Source organism: Hirundo rustica, chromosome Z (assembly GCF_015227805.2).
Source record: "Hirundo rustica isolate bHirRus1 chromosome Z, bHirRus1.pri.v3, whole genome shotgun sequence".
Taxonomy (NCBI): Eukaryota; Metazoa; Chordata; class Aves; order Passeriformes; family Hirundinidae; genus Hirundo; species Hirundo rustica.
In genome coordinates, this window is record NC_053488.1 from 21,009,845 (window position 1) to 21,031,439 (window position 21,595).

The following is a 21,595-nucleotide window of genomic DNA, read 5'->3' on the forward strand; positions in this document are numbered from 1 at the left end:
CATGTATTCCCACAGCTCTGGAATGACATGGTTGGGGTATGACTGTAGGACTTTCAGTCCAATCACTCAAAATGTGAAAGTCATCTTAACAAGTCAAAATTCCAGAAAATAAATATAGAAACATTTAAGAACTGGCATATTTAATATAGAAAACAGACTACTAAAGGGAGTTTCTGATACATAAAAGCTTTTTATGATTATAATTATGACTGTTATAGAATTATAGAATCATAGAGTGGGCTTGGGTTGTAAGAAACCTTGAGGACCATCTCATTGCAACCTTGCTGCAACTGTATCAGATGGATCAATACCCCATGCAACCTGGCCTTGAACACTTACAGAAATAATGGATAAATTCCTGTATTCCTTGGCAGATGGGAAATAAATATTGCACTTTATTTGCAGGTAGTGGACTTTCTGGTTCCAGGTGGCCACTGAGTTAATATGCTGTCAAGAACCTTTACAGAATGGGGCTGTGTAATACAGAAGGCTGCTATTGAGAGCCTGTAGCTCAACAGAACCCCCAACTGCCAGAATCCTGTGCTTCTTGCTTGGCACTATGGCAGTGGCAGGTGCTTGGCCCCTCTAAACATCAGGCCTGTCTACTGCCACCTGGGGAAATCCATAGAGCTGGAAACCCACTCCTCTCCTGTGATCATACACTTCCAAGAGGAGGCAGAAAAGTAATTTTGTGCTAGAGAGAGAGCGATGCTCAACCTCAGCGGTGAGGCTGTGATTCTGGGTGACAGCTATGTTTGACTTCTGCTCAGCTGGTATAAACTCAGCCCATTTTTACACCCCTGAACTGCCTCAAACTGTGTCCCAAGGACTCCCCTATGCAGCAGTCTTCTCTAGCACTCATCTACCCTCTCTGCAAGGGCTGAGAATTACCCTAATATGTTCTTCTACAGTCACGGAGAACCTACGGAGCTCCACAGACAGCCCGAGGATGACCAGGGAGGGCGTCAACTGCGGTGCTTTCTGCTGGGGCCGTGCTCTGACACCAGTTTGCGGTAGCTCGGCGCAGGGAGAGGAAGGAAGCACGAGGTGGCAGTAGCATTCAGCAAATGCTCCTGTTTGGAAGCGAGCCCGGGGAGCTCTGTGTGCGCTGATGTTCTTGTGGGGTCCCGTGGCTGCAGTGAGCAGCGTGTTCCCGGACCACGCCATCACTCCCTGCCTCTCCTTGCCCTGGTGCCCTCATCTTCATATTCCTGGGAATGGTTCCAGAAGGGGCATCTAGCCATTGGCTACAAAAAGTAAATCCTGAAATAAATTTAAAAATCCCCAGCAAACATGTATTTCACCCGATGGAGCGTGAAAGCCTGCAGTCTTGCCAGGCTAAAAACTGCACAGCATCAGAGGAGGAGGAACATGCCACTCCTTTGCCACTGAGCCACAGTGCCTAAACCCTGCACCTAAAAATAGTGCAGCTTTCCTTCCTCAGAGCAGTCTAATCCACATCTATATAATCTCAGGCTTGGTCCCAGCTGCAGATGGCTTGAATCATGCCAAACCCCAAATTCAACCCTCCTTCTCTGGGGAGTAAGAGACAGAAGGATGGCAACACTTGCACCAACATGGACACACACTCCAGGCGATGCCAAGCCCATGGAATGTGGCTCCACGGTGAGCCTAGGCCATGGTAAGCAGGATTTCTGGTTTAGCAAGGTATCTCCTTACTTTGTCACTGGGAGTTGGCTTTAACTGAGCCTTCAGGAATCGAAAGCCAACCACCGGCAGCACGCAGAGGGTAATGCTGAGGAAGATGGCCAGCCACACATTTGGTTGGCTTAGGGTGTTCCGAGCCGTACCTGGAAAATGAACGCATGATTAAAACCATAAAAGCACCTCCCACCATTATTCCCCATTCCCATCTGTGATTTTGGAGCACATGGCAAACAGACCAAATACAAGGCAGACACCATCTCCAGCAGTGAAATCAACTGGCTGTAGAGAGAACTGCATAGGCAGTGTCACTGTTGGAGATGAGCAAAGAAAAACGCAATGTCCAGACATGATTGCAGCAACAACCCAGGTGGACAAGGGTGTCAGAGTGAATCTTTTCTCTCTGTGAAGAGTCAAATCACAGCAAAAGATTGATATAAACATTCAGGAGATCTTAAGCAGCAGCCCAGGACTCCCACCTTTTGCCAGGACTCTAGTGCAAAGGGAGGAATACTCCTTTCTTGTTTCCCAGCACCATTCCCTAAAGGATATGGAGTACTTGCTCTGCCCAGCAGGTGTTGGGAGTCACAGCCCTTTGTGAGAGGAGCATGTGTTGCATGGGATCTGCACAGACAGTGTAGCCTTACGGGGGTATGGGCAGCACCACTGGCACCTCCTTTGAAACCAAAGTGCTGACTTCCAGCTTTTACAAAACTGAGGGAATGTCAGATAGAACAAGCAGCTTGCAAAACCCTCATTACAGGGTTTAGTGATGCTGGTGTTGGCAGCATATTTGCTGGATGTTTTCTTTCCAGTGGCCAAATTCTGCTGTAATACAACTTCACTGAAATTTAAGTAAACAAGTTTTCTCAGTCCAGACTAGAAACACTTTCCTGAAAAATGGTTTCAGACTGGGACCTAATTAAGAAGCCCCCAGCATTACGGCTTCTTTGACCGATGTAGTAATAACAGAGCAGTGGATGAGATACCTCTAGCAAATGAGTTAGAATCATCATAGAATCCTCAAGATGGGAAGAGAACTTCAAGATCATCCAATCAAACTATCCACCTGCCTCGGGAAACTGACCAGACATTCTATCTTCTCTCACTCAGTATTTTTGATTCTAAAAGCCATCTCAAAGTGGATGTGATCATCTGCTTGAACAATATGTTGCAACAACTGACCTGAATTTCAGATATTTAAATTCGCTAAGCTTTTTGCCGTTGCAGTGAAGATAGACTAATTAAGTTTTTACTGAAAAAGTCAGTCATTGATTAATACAAAAATCTGAGACTTGAAATAAAAACTGTTGGGATTTCAGAAGAGACTCATAACAATGTTGTATCTATATTGGCTATGAATGCACAGAGCTATTAAAAAGCATCTGAATTACAATTCTTACTTAAATGTTCTTCCTGGTCAAGGTCTCAGGAGGTGGACAAATTTTTTTATCCTTCATTTTTTGCATGTGTTCAGAAATCTGTTATGTAAAATAACTACAAAGACCTGGTCACCACTGGTATGTTTTGTTGTTAGGGAATTTGTCATTTAACCTGGCAGAAGGCTCACAATAATCACACGGCATTTTTCTCACGTCTGACTGCATATTGTACTTATATGCCTTTCTGTGGCAAATGTTTACTTATTTACACATCTACAGATAAGATGCTTCTAGACAGCTGTAAAAATTGGATACCTGGAACCCAAATATAGAAGAGCAGCAGAAGGCATTCTATCCAGTTCATTAGGTTTATTTAAAGGGCCATTCCCATGACTGCATGGGAATGTCCACTTTTACACAAGGGAGGGAACATGGCACACATTCACCTAGATGGATGGGATTCAAAATAAATCCCAGCAACCCTCAGAAATATCCTGGTATTTCTTGCAGAAAAGGCAATCAATATGTTCTGAAATATACATATGAATACTTGGAAACTTTAAGCCCTGTAGTATGTCCATTCTGAGTGCAATCCAAATTTTTCCCAAGGCTTACCAATGAAGGGAAAGGAGGCTGTGAAGATCAGGTACATGCCATCACTGTACATGGTGAAGGTGATAGCAAAATAAACAGAAAGGCTACCCCAGATGAAGAACTGGTTGACAACTGTCCAGTATGAGGTGTCCAAGCCAATCTGAAAGAACAAAGCATTGCAGCTATTGTCAATGCCTTCCTTATTTAGCAGATCTGTGCTGAACACAGCTTGCCCTCTGCTTTGTATGTCTCCCCCGAGAATGCCATTCATTAAAGTCTCAAGAAATAGTAAGTCACAAATCATAAGATTCTGGGAAACTATTCAAGGCAAGATTACTACATTTGTCCCGTTGTTGCCCTCTTCTCAAGCATTCACTAGTGGCCAGTCCTGGAGACAGGACATTAAGGAACTTTAAAGATCATCTTGTTCCAACCCCACTGACATAGACAGGGACACCTTCCACTAGACCAGGTTACTCAAAGCCCCATCCATCCTGACCTTGAACACTTCCAGGTATGGGGCATGCACAGCTTCTCTGGGCAACCTGTGTCAGTGCCTCGCAACCCTCACAGGGCAGAATTTATTCCTAGTATCTAATCTAAACCCACTCTCATTTCAATGCCAGTACCTTTTCTTCTATTACTGTATGCCCTTGTCAAAAGTCCCTCCCCATCTTTCTTGTGGCCTCTGGTAAGTACTGTAAGGCTGCAGTGAGGTCTCCCTGGAGCCTTCTCCCTTCTCTTCTCCACAACTGAACAACCCTAATGCTCTCAGCTTCCTTAGCAGAGGTGCTCCAGTCCTCTAATCAACTTCATGGCCCTTCTCTGGACTTCTTCCAACAGGCCCTCATGCTTTTCATGCTGAGAGCCCCAGAGCTGAATACAGGAAGTTTAAATGAGTCAAGCTTTATTACCCCACTCCTAAGCTGTGGTGTAGCATTGAAAGTGGGGGGAACAAGTCTGCAAAGACTTCAGACAGCAGAAACTATTCTCCAGGGAAGTGTGATTGATTGATTGATTTTCTTTCAAGAAATCTCTCTCATCCTGATTGTACCATCTGAACTTTCTACCACCAAGTCTTAGCTCTTTCTTCAAACAAGTTCAGGCGGCGTCACCCGTACATCATGCACTGGGCTAGGCTGTAGAGACATTTCCATAATGGAGAACCTATAAATAGCTGCCTGATGGCAGACAGACAGTCCTGTGCTTCAAACCCTTCCCACAAAACTAGAACATCTCCTTCTCTATTCCTTGCCTTAACTGATTTGTCTGTTACGACAGCCATCTTCCCAAGGCAAAAATTGCCTTTCCTGTCACCCTGGTCTTTTATAACATACATATCTCCTGTTCTGTTGAATTGAGCAGACTAATCTGGCGTCAAGAGACTTTTTTTCAAGGTTGCACGATGTAGTAGCAAATACAATGCTGTCAAGGCCCCAGCTGGCCCTTCAGATGCTGCCATCATGAAACAACAACTAATTCCTAAAAATATTGCCTGGGATGCCTTACCTGTACAGACACCACAATCAGTAAGCAGGTCTGGGCCATCAGAGCAAAGGACTGGTAGTCAGCAATGGCCTTCCCATCACTCCTCATTGTATTGTACATGGCCCCATAGGGGATGAAGAAGAGGATGAGGGAACTGTAGATCCCTTGCAACATGCACTTGACAAACACCACCTTGTTAAAGTAGAGATTTTGCTGGCCAGGCACATACAGCTGAGGGAACAGCATGCTCCAGCGATCATCCACATCCTGAAAGCAGAGAGGAGACAGTCAGATTTGCTGGCAGCTACCCATCCACAGACCTACTTAGGGCTGCCATGTCCCTGTGACATGCATTTCCATGAGCACACAACTCATTCAGTTGTGCTTACTGGCATGGCACATCCCAAGGTCACCTGGGCATATTTTCCATAATGTATTTTATCTTTCTTGTGATTAAAAAAAAAAAGAAGATAAATAAAAAATTGACAGCTGATAAAAAAAGAATATAGACTTCATCTAAAGCAGACTGCATGGTTTGTTCTCCAGAGAACTGACTGGAAGCTAAGGGTTAGAAAATACCTCCCCACACAGGCAAGGCTGTCTGATCTGGATCCCTTAAGTGTTCAGAGTGGAGCATTGAACCAGGGGAAAGTAGCAAATTCCTATTTTTTTAACTTGTAAAATACTGTAGGAACAGCTTTATTGCTCCTTTGTCTTGTCAAACAGTAACAGTGAGGTTGAAATTTGTGTGAAATTACAGCAGAAAGAACTCACTAGAAAGGCTCAAGTTGCTAAATCTGGTTTCAAAGACCCTGTTAATTATTGTTTTGTCTGGTCATAAGGAAGTCACTTGCCAGGCTTCAGGAACACAGGTAATAGGGTATGACTGCTCCAGGGGAGGATTGCAATGGCAGCTGGTGCTACAGGCAGCAGCCTAAGCCAAAAATCTCATCATATAGTGAAACCAACATGCCAAATCAGGGTAATCATATTTATCTCAACTCCCTGTTCCTCACAGGACTACCTAAACCCAAATCATATGACTAGGAGGGACTACACCTTCTCTCCGGTGCATCCTTTTCTTGTTGTCAGGATATTATATCAGGAGTTCCCACAGTATGCAGCCAAAAGTCAGCTGCTTTTGCTTCATGGAACCAGCTCAAAGCACCTGGAGACAAAACCCCTATGAATAAAATCCCCAAAGTGATGACAGAAACATTACCTGATCAAAGAGACTCATTCCTAGCACTGGTAGAGAGGTGTATACCAAATTGTAAAGTGTAATGAACCACTCATCATAGACAGTCTGGGGAAAACAAACAAACAAACAAACAAACACACACACAAAGCAAATGAAGTTAGCAAAAAGCCGTATTTTCCATTTCTTTGAAAGTGTATGTGATTACTTGCTGCAACACCTTGGTTTGAGATGTTTCTGAGACAAAAAGATGAGATGACTCAAGCTCAGCATCCCTAAACAGGGGAAGGATCACATTATGCCAGCCCAGTTTGCTCAGCACCCATTGCTGGCTGTAGCCAGAGCAGGATCCCTGTGCACCATCCTGCACCCCCAGCCCCTGGATATCTGCAGTCTCCACACCTGTGTTTAGTTGGAGGCTGGTTTGCATGAACCAACATCAGTTTTTTCACTCTAGATGTGTTTCTCTTGCAAGTTCCTGATGCCCACAGGCATCTCAGGGTTAAACTGCTTGCTCCAAATATGCTAACAGCACAAGCATAGATCTTACAAGATATGCACCAAACTCTAACCTGTGTCATCAGCTGATGGTTGTAATCACTTTGAATACTTTTGAAAATCCTGCAAGTGACATATGTGCTTCGTAACGCACCTAAATGCCAGTGAAGGCTTAGATTTGCTATTAGGAAAAATTCTTCATTGAAAGGGTGGTCAGTGTATAAGAAACATGGATGTGGCGCTGGGGGACATGGTTTAATGATGAACATGGCAGCGTTGGCTTCATGGTTGGACTCAATGATTTTAGAGGTCTTTTCCAACCTTGATGATTATACGACTCTATAATATATATACTGTCTCCAGGCATCCATCCTCCTGCAGCAGCACAATGGAGGCAGCAATATCTACTTTGTACCCATGTGGCTGAAGAAGACAAACCTGAGTTTGTTCAGTGAGGTGGGAACAATGGCTTAGTTTATTTCCTTGTAAAGTATTTCTATCCACTTTGCTTCAAAATGCTAGAGGTAGTCTTGTAGAATGGTTTTAGCTGTAAGAGTTCGGTAAAATTCATCTAAACCAACTTCTCTGCAATCAGCACAGATGTCTTCAACTAGGTCAGGTTGCTCAAAGCCCCATCCAACCTGGTCCTGAATGTTTCCAGGAAGGAGGCATCAATCACCTCTCTGGGCAACTTCTGTCAGTGTTTTACAAACTTCATTGTAAAAAACTTCTTTGTTGTATCAATCGAAGCTTAGTTTTAAATCATTACCCTTTCTCATACTGCAATAGGCCCTGCTAGGAAGTTCCTCTACAGCTCTCCTGTAGCACTTTTAGGTACTGAAAGGTGCTCTAAGATCTCACTGAATCTTTCTCATCTGCCAGCAGAACCAGCCCTCATCCCTCAGCCTGTCTTCACAGGAGAGGTGCTGCCCTCTGACCATCTCCACGTCCCTGACAAAAGAGAAGCCACACCTACCTGTGCTGAGAAGCCAGAGAAGAAGCCATACCAGAAATGCACCAAGGTGAAGGCAAAATTCTTATAGAAGAAGTATTTGAGGAACTTGCACATGCGGATGTAGGACCATCGTCCGTGGACCAAGAGCAGGCGCTGCAGGTAGCGGAACTGCGCGAAGGAGAAGTCACTGGACAGGACTGCCTGCATCCCCTCCTGGCCACTGATGCCGACCCCGATGTGGGCAGCTGCAACAAGAGGATCGTTGATCCCATCATTACACTGAGCGTTTTCACTGCCCCATTTTTAAAATTAATTACCCTGCACTGAACACTGTGTTAATTCCCTCACAGCCTTCATAAAAAGTTATAATGAAAAGTTATTAAAAAAAAAAAAATAGGCGAACTAATTGTTTCAGCATCACTATGATTTTGGCTCTGTGATACATTTCCCATAAATGGGCTTTTATTATTTGAATTAAATTATAGGTTCAGTGACAGTTTACGTTTCTTTTTTTTCTGAATGCTTTCCAGCAGCATAAATAGTGTTGTTCATAACAGCTGCTGTTATGAAACAATAACTTTAATTTATATTGGCATGTGACTTTTATCTACATGTGTGCATATCCTTCCAGCAGCTTTAAAACATCAGACAGGCAAAATCTTCAAGCCATTTTAAAGTTTCTCAGACACTGTGCTAAAAGGCAGACTGTAGCCTTTTTACATTTCCTGGGCTTTATTAGTTCAATCAAATAATTAGATAGAAGAGTCACATGTTTTTTAAGTAGTAACTTGCGTTTATTAAACATGAACATAAGTTTAATGTGGCAGCTAATTATACAGCTTTAACTAATGAATACAATCTTAATGGCTGAAGTTTGGTTAGATTCTGAGGTTTCCACTGAACTGAATTGATAAAATCCCAAAGTCTCAATCCTCTTGTGGGGAGAGTGGGTTAATTTCTAATTATTATGTACACTTTAAATTTCTTCTCCTTTCTTTGCTGACTGCCTGACTTATCTCCCTTGAAGCTCTCTACTTAGCCTTTTCTTTCTTAATTAAATGGCTCCAGTTAATCAATTATTGCAAATTAACACAAGGAAGATTAGCAATAGGTCTTTTCAAATAATCTTAATTTAATTATACCTAGTTAGGACTTTTTTTTTCATAAACTCACTGAGGTAATGCAGCATCAAATGATGCTCAAGGATGGAGAGGCATGGAAGCCCATCATCTGTAACTCAAGGAAGATAATGAACCAACAGCCCTGACACTAGGAAATGCTGAAAAAAAACACCCAACATAATATTATACAGAATATTTACAGACACAAAGATTTTATGTCTACTTTGAGTCAGGCCCTCTATTATATAAACTGTTATACACATTGCCCTTGTGATGGTGACCATGCAGACACATGGACTGACACATCTCAGCCCATGTAGGCTTTTCATGGAAACATAGAGTAATTTAGGTTGGAAAAGACCTGTAAATCATCAAGACCAAACATTTTGTCCATTCTAAGGTAGAAACAAAAAAAATAGGCACTTAATGCAACCTTAGCTCCTGAAGGAGCCCAGTGTGACCTAGAAGGCAGGAGACACAACTAACCTGTAGTGAGAGTGTTCTGTAGAGATCTGCCAAAATTTGGGACACAGACACTTGTTTCTACAAAGAGGGTGGTACAGAAGGCACTCAGATACGTGCTCTTGCTGCTAGCCCACTTCAGAGAGCAAATACCTCTTTGAGTCAGTCTGCTACAGTATGCTGGCTATTGGCCATCACTCACTTTTGATCATGCTGACATCGTTGGCACCATCTCCGATTGCCAGGGTCACAGCCTTCTTGTACTTCTTCACCAGCTCCACCACCTGGGCCTTCTGCAGGGGAGTTACCCGGCAGCAGATCACCACTTTGCACATGCAGGCAGTTCTCACCAGTTCCAGCTCCAGGTTCCCTTCCAGTGCATAAGCCTGGAAAGGAGAAAAGGGAGTTTTCAGTGCAGGCTTGCAGCAACTCCTGGCCTGACAAAGAGGATGCTGTGAGGTGGCCATGACAGCTGAGCCAGGCTCTTACACTCATGTGGATGAATCCATCCACCTAGTCACAGGGACCATCCACACTGCAGATCATGCCGTGCACCCTACTCCTACAAGCTTGCACTTCGGGTGCACCACATCTGGATATGCACCACAGCTGGGTATGCACCACAGCTGGGTATGAACAACAGCTGGACATGCACAACAGCTGCTCTGGCTGATGTAACCTGACAGAGGGAAGAAGTGTCAAACACCAAGAACAGAAAGCTGCAGCACAGCCTGAGACAGCCTTGTGTATCTCTATGTGAGAGAGTCTCTGCTCATCCCTATAGGATTACTATTTAATCTCTGTGAGATAAACAGGAAATATTTCAATTTGTTAAGTGCTTAATTAAAATCAAACAAACAAACAAACATGTAAAAAGTTAAGCTCAGGTGGGCATGACAAAGCAAAACACAAAACTAGGGAGAAGGCTGCTTTACTCTGAGTACTGACCTTTTAAATCAGTCAGCTGTGTTATTTCTATTCAAGAAGCACTGAGATAATTGGATGTCTAGTCACCCCTCCAGCTCTGCATGAGTAGGAGGAAGCAGTGTGAGCTTTTCATATTTCCTTCAGATCATGCTTTTTGGCTCTGTTCTTTGTTGTACATGCAGATATGCACGGAAGGAATCTACAAGGCTCACTCCTGCTCAGAGCCATTAGAGCAGGCCCACTGCCCTGTCTGTGTAAGGTGGACAGTCCTTACACCACATATTCTTTTTGAAACAGAGAGCTGTGAGTCACCAGTGTCCCCTCTTTCCCCTGTCATGGCAGCAGGCTTGCTCAACAAGAGACCTTTTCATGGTTCAGCCTGAGTACTGCTGGTCAGTGCACCCAGAGATGGCTTTAGCCTCAGCATCCTTGCTGCACAGTACCAGCAAAATATCACGTTGTGTATTAATGGTGCATCCGCATACAAATTTACTGGCATTATGATACCATTAAGGATGCTGATATGTTTCTGTTCACTGCTTTGTTCAGACAACACCAGATGTATGCATAGAACAGCACTGCCCTCCCACCCCTCTGCAGGCAGGGATAGAGCACTGAGCAGGTGCTGTGTGGGGTACAGTATCAGCACTGCTACCGTTGCTCATAGAAATAAATAAATGACATCTTGGTTTATCTGTTGTGGTTCCCACCAAGGAGAAAGCCATAATCTTGGTGAAACTCATTGTTCCTACTCTGTGTGGACTAGCTGCTCCCACACAGCCCAGATGAGAGTTCCTTTTTGTGGGACATATCCCCTTGACAGGGTGTTGGTGAGTATGTGTTTTTTCAGAAAGATAAAGAAAGATTTGCCATCACTGCTAGTGGAGTTCTGATAGCACAGCACTCAGAGTCTGCGCTACAGGCTAAAGGGATGGAGTAGGAACAGGCAAGAGGCTTCCAGGTGATGTTCATGCAATGGACATGGACCAAACCTGACAGACCTCTTGTCCACTTTGCAGTGGGAATCTAAAGGGGGTTATGGCCCTGGAGAAAGTGAGTGTAAAAGAAAGAGAAAGGTTATTTAACAACCTTGGCACTGTCTCAGAATGTTTGGGGTCTTTATACATGCCACACGAGCCAAAAGTAGGGAAAGATGAGATTTTTCTTAATAGTAATTTGCTGGGCTGGTGTAGAACTGGAGTGAAAATTTCTGGGCTGTCATTAAGAAAGGTAGTAACCACAAGGAACAGAAGTACCTTGTTTCTAGAAGGCAGCACCTCCCATAACTTTCTAAATATGTCTATTTTCTTTCACTGAGATATGGGAAAATAAAATACAACAGATAGAGAAACCTGACATAAATTAATCCTTCCTCACAGACAGGTTTGAATTGATCTAATTTGTTTTTTCTTTCCTCTAACTGGTCCTAAAAAATTTCCTAATATAGATAATTTATTGCAGAGTTTCACTGTTCTCACCAGGAAGACATTTCACCCAGAACTCTTTTATCTCAGTTTAATTCCATTACTTTGTTTACCTGTTATAATTTGAAGAGTATTACCAAGACTGATCAGTACTCTCCAGGCTCAGAAATGCCGACTGACTCACTTTCCCCCTATACTTTTCCGATCATGCCTGACTCAGATTCCTTTGTACTCACTCCCAGCCTGGTGTTACCTGCTCTCTTTCTAAGCAGTCAATGCGAACACTGAGCATCAAATGGATGTGGGATAACCCTCTGCAGATGAGAGCTAACTGTTGTTTTAGATCAACAGTGAGCTCTTTAGAGCCATGCTTCCCCAGAAATCTCTTATCTGTCACTCAGCAATTTCATCTAGAGTGTATTGCTTCAGTTTGCTTAGAAGAACATAGTGGGAGAGAGTATCAATATATTAGTTAAGTAATGAGATCTATATCCCATAAATTAAGCATATCTGTTTTCATCTGTATTTAGTAGAATATGTCCTTGGCATTGAAACCCACATCTCATGTTATCTTCTTACTGTAAACACACACCTTGTTATTTTTCTAGTATGTTTCCAGAAATTAAATATGATCCAGCTGCTCTATAAATATGATCCAGCTGCTCTATCCCTCTTGTTCATCAAAGATCAAGGCCAGCCAAAGATCAAGTTTCTCTGGTCCTGAAGCATATTTTGAAACATCTTCTGTCACCTCTGATGTCTCAGATAAGCACAGAACCTAAACTTCAACTAGGGGGGAAAAAAACCCCTTGTCCTCTAGAGATGAATTTTTAAAGCATTTTTCAGACTTCCAGTATGTCTTGCAATGAGTTCTTCAGGGAACTCATCCCTAGCAAAGCTCTGAACCTTCCTTACCAGGCTGTGGCCAGTGATAACCAGACCGTACGCCCCATTTGCTTGCTCATCAGGTATAATTATTTGGGGTTTTGAAGATTTTCCAAACTGGACGTTGATTTCATCACTGTCCAGAAAAGAGTCTGGCTTCATCTTTTTTCTTGCATTCCTAGGAAGGAAAAAACCAAAACAAAACAAAAAACCAACAACAACAACAAAAAACCCAACCAAAAACAAAACCAAAAACAAAACCAAAAACAAAACCAAAAACAACCCACAAACAAAACAAACAAACAAACAAACAAAAACAACCCACACTACAACAAAACATAGGATAATAATGAAAATCTGAAAATCTTGCAAATATAGGTATGTTTTGTAAAAGCAACTTTATGAAAACAAAAAATCAATGCTTCTCTTTGATAGTTCAGTCCAATTTTTACTGTATCCCTACAACAATATGGATTGTTTAGCTGCTGCTGTCTGCACAGATCATCCACATTTCTGGAATTCTAACAAGTGTTGCTAAACTTCTGATGATTTTAAGTCAAACAAACCATCTGTATATCATGAAGGATGGTATCCCAAAGGACATCCAGTTTTCTGTGCATGTTGTCTGGCAGACCTCGACTCCAAGAGAAAAAGACTGCAAATCTTTTCCATTTTCCATTTTTACCTAAGAACCTGTGTCTACAGAGGAGGTGAGGAAGAAAAGTAAGTTCTAAGGTACAGCCAAAAAAAGTATCCAGAGAAGGGACATACCCAGACGAAGGACAGCAATGTGAATAAATGGCAACAGCAGTACAGTAATGGCATAGCTCAAACCTGGAGCCAAAGCCTTTGTGCCTCAGGATCACTTGCTGGTCAATTTCAGCTGATACTCCCTACCTGACTCTACCTTCTTGTACCTATATTTAATTTGAGCTCTTGGATCAAGAAACTTCAACATTTACTCTCAGAGGAAATCTCTACATTGAGTTTAGATTCTGGATCTTCCAGGCAGACAGCTCTCCCTTATCTAAAGCTCCTGAACAAACTGCAAGAAAAGCTGACAGGGAAAAAGAAGGTGGAATGATACAAAGCACAAATAGTGCTAGTGCACAGCACTGAAACTGTTTTTCAGCCATTTACCTCAGCTCATTCAGTACGTCATCTGATGTGCTGCCTTCAATAACAAAAACATCTTCCATGTCATCATTCAGCAAGTTGCAGGAATAACCAATATTTGTTGCTGTCTCTGGGAAAGATAAACCAGGAAGATAATCCATCTCAGCAGCCCCATATTCACCCAGTTCTGTGGCCTTTTTGTTCACATGACAAAAACTCTCTTTCTGACTTTAAAGAGATTGGAGCTTTTCAGAGTCAACAGTAAGAGAGACAGAAGGGTCACTTTGATGGGTGTAGCAGAAAATTCGACTTCACAAGACCACAGGAAAAAATAAGTCTACCAAAATGAAAAAGATTAAAGCCTTTAAATAACATACTTGGAGCAACAAAAAACATTTCATGTTGACAAAATTTTTTTCAGGATTTTTAACTTGCCCTCTCCCTACTTCCAGAAAAGCCCCAAACCACAGCTCTGAAAAAGAATATGATATTTTGTCCATAAAATTCTGAAAAAGATATTTTGGTATTTTATAGCAAAACTATTGCATTCAGAACATGACAAAATGAAATGTTTGATTTTTCTCAAAAATTCTCTGCTCATGGATGAAATTATTTGCAAACACTTTTGACCTCCCTGAAACAGCATTGTTTCAGTGAAAATATCATGTCTCCAGAAGAATTCACTGGAGTATATTTGCCGTTCCTTTCATCTCCAGAAGCTTATGTTTCCTCTGTTTCTATTTGGGATGATAAGAGCCAGAAACGAACTGAAATGCACCCGACATCCACTTCAATATTAAAGTTTCTGGAAAGCAGGACAAGAATTTTTTCCACCTTTGTCACCTGAATGATCAACTGGATGAAGGTGACACCTTTTCAGAGCTTATGTCAGGGACTATGGGATGCTTACTGTCGCCTCTCCAAAGGCAAAGGATGCTGACTTCACCCTGCATCCACTCTCATGATAGAAATTAAGGACGGGCACAAGGAACAGTCATCTGGTCAAATTCCAGCTAACTGAAATTTTGCATAGCTGGCAATGAAGCAAAACCCTGTATGTTTGTCTTCTGTGCAGTTTTCAGAGGACGAGAACACAGATCTTAGGGGAACCACCCCACCTGTGGAGAAGAGAAGCATCCAAAGCTATAGCGCCTTTACCTTGCTTATCTCCAGTGAGAACCCATATCTTGATGTTGGCTTTGGCAAGAGTCTCAATAGTCTGTGGGACCCCGTCTTGCAGCTTGTCCTCTATAGCTGTGGCTCCTAGCAGCTTAATAGAAATGGCAGGGAGCTGGTTAAGTCCTCCCACCACTACCAAAGGAAAAAGCATCAAACCTAATTATTCAAGCAAACACAAATGAAATCCCCAGGAATAAGGTTGTACTGATTGTCATTCTTCCTCAGCAAATTTACTGTACAGAGTACAGCCCTGATCCTGCAGATGTTCTGGGTTCTAATCCCCCCAGCCTCTGATGGATTATGAGTATGCATGAAAATATCTGCAAGAATGTTTGCAGAGCTATAGGTCTGTGTTGTTCCATGTGTTCCCCTCACAGCAGATAGAGCTTTAATAGAGGGATAAAGACACTGTGGATCCATGTCCCCAAACCTCCTCTGGTGTGGAACTTGATCCCAGCTGTGCTATACTGCAGATGTCACATGGCTGCTAAACATCCTCTCCAGCCCTTAACAGACCTGTACTCACCCCTGATCCACACTGTCACACAGCTACACCACAGACTGCTCAGGACACAAACCTTTTTTTTTTTTTTTTTTTTTTTTTTTAAGTTACTGCTTTTTCTGCTATTTGGAGATAGTTGGTGGCTTTAACCTGTTGTAAAAGGGACATGGAGGTTTCACCGCTACCTCGGGTTTCACTTCTACCACCTACCTCCTGCTGCTTGGAGACTAAATTTAGAGGTTGGCTTTAAGCCTGTGATCCCTTTTGGCATCCTGGGACATCCACTGTACATCAGCTATGAGCGTCATCAATCTAGGTAACAGCTTTGACGGAACTTCTCTACAGGATCCTCAAAACTGTACAATCCGTTTTACAGTAGTCCCTGATCCAGCTAGAGAGACTATGCAACTTCCAAAGACCAGCATTTCCCCAGCTCAGACTTTCTTCTTCCCTGAGCCCTGCTGGCATTCTGAGCATACATCTAATGGAAGGAGCAAAGGTGTCTGCTAGGATTTCCAGGGTTTCAAAAAGGCACTGCCACAAGTGCAAAAGCTGGATTGCTTCTCTTCAGATCACACACATGCTTTTCATTCATTATTCACAGCTCTAAAACACAGGCAAATCCTCCAGAGCATTTAAAAACTGTAACAACACTGAGGGAGAGAAGAATGACTCGAAGATCACAGGTTAGCTCTATTTCAAATTGACACAAACATGTTCATGGATATCATCTACCCTTCCTGCCCAGGGCTGGAAGAACAAAGGAGACACTCTCAGGGGCACTGGAAATTATTCACTGCCTGCCATTTCAAAAGCTGGAAAATAAATAAATCACCCATTTGCACATACAAAGGATAGCTATGAAATATTTGTGTCCATGTCATCTCCTGCAGGCTCTAGTATGTCACTTCATCACGAGAAAGCTACTCTGACACCCACATGAGTTAAAATAAAATCATTCCCCTGAAGTGGTGGCAGACACCCCAGTTATGGGCTCCTGATGGAGGTGCCAGTGAACACCCAGGGCTGCCATGTTCTGACCTGCTCCTGTCACACAGCCCACTGAGCCGTTTGCGGAGCAGTGTTTACCAAAATCATACTGAGCTGTTTATTGACAAACCACCACCCTTGCTGCCTCCCCCAGAGCATGGCCCAGATTCCCTGAATTACCAACCATTAGGTCTTTTTCAATCTCTTCATATAACTCTGACAGTTTGTCTTCCCGTCCTTCCAAGGCAGTGCTTGCTTCATGGTGACGCCTGATCCAATCCTGAAAGTAGTCTTCCTCCAAGCTTTTATAGGCCACCACAAGTGTCCTCAGGCCTTCTCCAGCAAACTCCTGCAAGACAGTGGTGAGGCAGAAAGGTCCAAGAAGAACAGTCTGGTAACCCGGGCTTACAAAGAATCCTCAGAAAACAGACTGGTAAAAATATCTTGGTAAAGTTTGCAGAAGAAAGGTGAAAAAAACGACACCTTAGGCCACAAACATTGGGGCATTTTTAAATAGCAGTTCCAGACTACTTTATTGCCATCTGTGGTCCTTATGGAAAAAAAAAAAATTCAAAAGGGCTTTTTTACTTTCTGGCTCTAAAGCTTTATACTAACCAGGCATTTATTTCCCAGGCTTGTATTTCTCAACAAGAGGTTCAGAACAGTGAGACCTAAATAGACACTGAACACAGCCTCAAATTTGGATGTGGGTTCAACATTTTTAGGGTATGAATTCTGGCTGAAATGCACAGAATGAGCACAGTTAGTCATGGCATCTCAGCAAGTCCTTGTAACTGTGCTTTCTGATGGACAATATAGAGCTCAGTGTTTGGTGGAACAGCAAAGATGCATTCATGAAATGCATCTCTGGGAGGTGTTGCCCCAGGCTTGAAGTGTACCAATTGACTTTATACCTCTCAATTAATTCTAGCCTTTACAGCATGGCTTTCATCCTGCATCAGAAACAGGTCACAGGTCTTCTAAATGTCCTGCAATGTATTTGCCATCTTTGCCCATATTATAGAATCACAGAATGACTGTATGTCTTGGGTTGGCAGGGACCTTAAAGATCATCTCATTCCAACCCCCACTGCCATGGGCAGGAACACCTTCCACTAGACCAGGTTGCTCAGAGCCCCATCCAACTCAGCCTTGAACACTTCCAGGGATGGAGCATCTGCATCTTTTCTGGACAATCTGTTCCAGTGTCTCACCACCCTCACAGTAAAGAAATTCTTCCTAATATTTAATCTAAATCTACCATTTTTCAGTTTAAAGTCATTAACCCTTGTTTTATCACTAAATGCCCTTATAAAAAGGCCCTCTCCAGCAGTCTTGTAGCCCCTTCAGGTACTGGAAGGTATTATGAGATCTCCCTAGAGCCTTCTCTTCTCCAGGCTGAACAAACCCAAATCTCCCAGTTACAAGAGAGGTGCTCCAGCCCTCTGATCATCTTCATAGCCATAGACTTACTCCAACACATCCATGTCCTTCTTATGTTGAGGATCCCAGAGCTGGACAGTCTTCCAGGTGAGGTCTTACAAGACCAGAGCAGATGTACAGAATCACCTCCCTCAATCTGCTGACGGTCCTGAAGCAGTTCAAACGGCACCTGGTGCTCGTGATTAGGCAACTAATTTGAGACCTAAGGTCATAGAAATTAATTTGTTTCTCTATTCCATAATTTGGTGCTTAAGTGATGTTTCTAAAATCTGAGAGGTTTTTTTCCTGAAGACGAAGTATGGTGGAGAAAAGAAAAACATCAAATGCAGAGATATTGAGAAGGAAGCTCTTACATTCAGGTGTTCTGTGGTCTCCCCTTTGAGAAAGTTGCAGGATGGATGAAGCAGTTCATAAAGAATGGTGTCAGCCCCCTTGCAGTACAAAGTCAAGTCACCTTCTGGACTCCGCACTGTGAGGAAGAGGAAAAGAAATGCTACAAATCCCAGACTGAGTCTTTTGAGGTACAAAGCCCTCCCATCGAAATGAAGCACAATTTCTGCAGGTGTCTGAATTTCCCCAAGTTTTGGCAAACTATCAGGAATCAAGATAAGCTCTGCTTAGAAAAGAAGAGAGTGCATTGGTCTGAGCAGACACTACATTGTCCCTACAAGCAGAACTTCACTCAAAAGTTAAGAAAAACTTGTTTTTAGGGAGCTGGTCCTACTTCTCCTATTTTCCTACCAGTAAACTGTAACTACAGTTAAAATATTCCTGAAATGTTATAGTATGTTGGAATGCTAATAAGGGCTGCAAAAAGTTTCTTAAATAATTTCTCAATTTTTTGTTTGGGAAAGTGGTTTCTCAATTCATCCTTGCTTTCTCCTTTCCTACTTCCTCAAAATTTACTGATAATTTAAATGCTGATTGGAAGAAAGGCCTTTCCTGCATTGTAATGAGGGGAGCAAAATATATGAAAATCTTAGTGTCTTTAGGATGCTGGCTTGCATCACTGTGGTCCAGATGTTGAGATTTCTCTCACCTGCCTCCTTTAAGTATTTTTCTGGCACTGTAGCTGTGTAATTATAAAGTCAAAGCAGCTCATCTAAAGTCCTCATAAATAAATGTTTTTCAGAGCACATTGCAAAGGAGGTCTCCTAGAAAAATGCATCATAGCAGAATGAGGACAGCTCCAGAACCTAAAAAGTCAGAAGCAAAGAAAGCAGCAAAGGGAACATACCAATTACAGACATTCGCTTCCGAACATTGTTGAAATCAAGAATAGCCAGAAGTTTGTAGATTTTTGTTTCTCCCATTTCCACAACAGTGATGGTCTCTGGTGTGCGGGCCCGGAAGACAAATCCAAAGTTTCTGGCAGCAGTGACTAGGGCTCCCTCATCAGGAGATTGGGCCTGATACACCAAGTTACCTGACATGCAAGGAAAAAAAAAAAAAATGTAATGTGGCTTCTGATTTATTTCTAAGCTTAAAAAATTGCAAAATCTAAGACATAATATAGCGGTTATCCCTTTGCTTTTCTGTCTATCCTCAGAGGTGCAGCACTAAAAAGCACCTCATGTCCACACATCTCCAGCAAGCCTTACCACTCCATTTTCCAGGACAGTGCAAGAGGCCCCCTGGATTCTTTTGTGGATTTTAATCACTCTCTTTGGAATCTTACATCTCAATGGGAGAACAAATTCCTTGGGTTTAGCCACTTTTAGTTAAATCTGCATGTATTTTTCTGATCAGTATTTTCACTTTACACCTGTCAATTAATTCTAGCCTTTAAAGCATGGCTTTCATCCTAGAGATTTGGCAGAATCCCCTAGTAGCTGTGGGAACCCTGGGTGAGAGGAGCTAATGAGTCTCCGGTGGATAGATGGTCTATGTTCTTTGCCTTTTGGGACTAGGAGCAGAGAAGAGAGAGAGGAGGGCAAGCCTCTGCCACCTCAGGGAAGCTGTGGCACGTGCAATTTCTGCACTCCAGAGATGTAGTGCTTGCAGTAGTGTCAGCTCCAGCACAGGAAGACACAGGGAGTGGAGGCCCTGGTCCTTTCTATTATGCCCATGTGACATCTCCAAAGACCCATATAATTACCAGCGAGCCAAAAGGACCAATAACAGCTTCTGTGGAGAGAAGACATGCTGGGGTGTGAGTGAACATAACCATTCATTCCAGTGCCTTCCACCGTCCTTACCTTCCTTCTTCTCCTCTGGCATCACTGTGTGGCAAAGTGAGAGCAGCCGGAAGAACCTTTGAGTCGGGACATCATTCAGCTTCACGGCTTCAACCAGGCTGTGGTCATAGAAGGCAAACTTTGGGTCAGCTAATGGGTTGTATGAGAAATCAACCTTCTCTGTGTTCTGAAAAAAAACATGGTTTGATATTATTTGTTGAGCTCTCACGCAGCTGTTCACCAATGCCTGCCCAACACAGCACCTCTCTCCTCTTCACATTTACAAAGGACCCTCTCCTGCAGGCCTGGCTGTTCATGACAGAGATTTAAGGAAGTGGAAGGTCGTGAAAGGTATATAATCATAGGACAGGACATGCCAAGAACCAATTAAACTGCCTGTCTGAGCAGCAGCTAATGCTCCAACAGGATCCCTGTAAATGGATGCTTATGGCAAAGAAGTGCCTGCCTTCAACACATGCCTGCTTGGAAGCATCATGCTCATGATGTCAAAGGCTGCCTGTGACAGTGGAATGCAGGAGCCCAGTTTAAAACAACTCAAAAGTCTGTCTTGTCCACCATGTTCTCCCAAAGCCAGAAAAAGTCCTGATGTGGAAAAAATACGACAGACAGATGACGTAAAGGTTAAACTCTGTAGGCACTGCCTATTTTGTCAAAAAACAAGGAGCCCCAGGCAGAGTGGAACACATTGGAGAAACGTCCAGAAGCTCACTGCATGATGTGTCATGGAGTAAAGTACTGCCAAGCCTGCCTCAGACAATTCTGACTCCTGTCCCATCCCTGATGAGCTCAGAGTTTCCAGGACAGGAATCATCCTTTTGTCCTCTGCACACTGACATTTAACACTCAGTCCAAGAGCACAGACTGACCCCTCCCACACTCGTCTGTGTAGCAAGGTCCAGGCACAGCAACACCGTGGATGTGTAGGCAGCAGTACTCTGCTCCAGAGTGTCATGAGCAGCACGGTGGGGTGGACAGTTGGCAGGAGTCCAGTGTGTGTCACCAAGCAAGGCTGACAGAGAGAGGGCAGGCTGGAGGCACAGTACTCAGCACAAACAGCCTGTTTCAGTGGGCAATTTAAGTTCTAAATGGACTGGAAATGAATCATTGGAATGAGGAGTGGGATTTTCATCATCATCTTGCTGTTTGTTATTTGGATTACTGTGTGCAGCTTTCAGACATTTTAGAAATGAAGACATGTATGTTTGTGCCAGCAAGCAGAGGCTAAAGAAAAATGTAGAAATGACACATTTTCACACTTTCTGAAGTCCAGACATCAGAGGAATTTGACAGTGACCTCGCAGTTGGTATGAACTGAACTCACTAATTCCTCGCTAAAGCTTTAATTAACTGCCAAGGTTAATAAGTCTCCAACAAACACCAATGGTCAAGTGTTCAAGAGAAGCTGTGCATGCACCAGGATGTCAGGTGAAGCAGAGTGGACAATGGGCTGTTCCCAACCTGCAGGTTTAACCCAGACTTACTGGAAAGGAACTTAACTCTAGGAGTTTTGTGACATCTGGAGGAACACACATCCCTCTTGTGAGCATCAAGAGCATCAGCTCTTGCAC

The 21,595-nt window shown here is 43.1% G+C and overlaps 1 protein-coding gene across 4 annotated transcripts in view; it reads right to left on the reverse strand.

Annotated features, from left to right (window-relative positions):
- Window positions 1-21,595, reverse strand: part of LOC120765619 (phospholipid-transporting ATPase ID-like) — a 74,933-nt gene that overhangs the window by 991 nt on the left and 52,347 nt on the right. For all 4 annotated transcript variants that reach the window (XM_040090666.1, XM_040090667.1, XM_040090665.2 and 1 more), the window contains 13 exons: window positions 20,028-20,193; window positions 19,067-19,255; window positions 18,183-18,298; window positions 16,571-16,735; window positions 14,874-14,985; window positions 13,740-13,845; window positions 12,630-12,777; window positions 9,566-9,749; window positions 7,802-8,025; window positions 6,352-6,435; window positions 5,151-5,396; window positions 3,663-3,801; window positions 1,681-1,811 (listed from right to left, as the gene is read on the reverse strand). In XM_040090666.1, coding sequence (XP_039946600.1) covers window positions 1,681-1,811; window positions 3,663-3,801; window positions 5,151-5,396; window positions 6,352-6,435; window positions 7,802-8,025; window positions 9,566-9,749; window positions 12,630-12,777; window positions 13,740-13,845; window positions 14,874-14,985; window positions 16,571-16,735; window positions 18,183-18,298; window positions 19,067-19,255; window positions 20,028-20,193 — 2,010 coding nt within the window. The remainder of the gene's footprint in view (window positions 1-1,680; window positions 1,812-3,662; window positions 3,802-5,150; window positions 5,397-6,351; window positions 6,436-7,801; window positions 8,026-9,565; window positions 9,750-12,629; window positions 12,778-13,739; window positions 13,846-14,873; window positions 14,986-16,570; window positions 16,736-18,182; window positions 18,299-19,066; window positions 19,256-20,027; window positions 20,194-21,595) is intronic.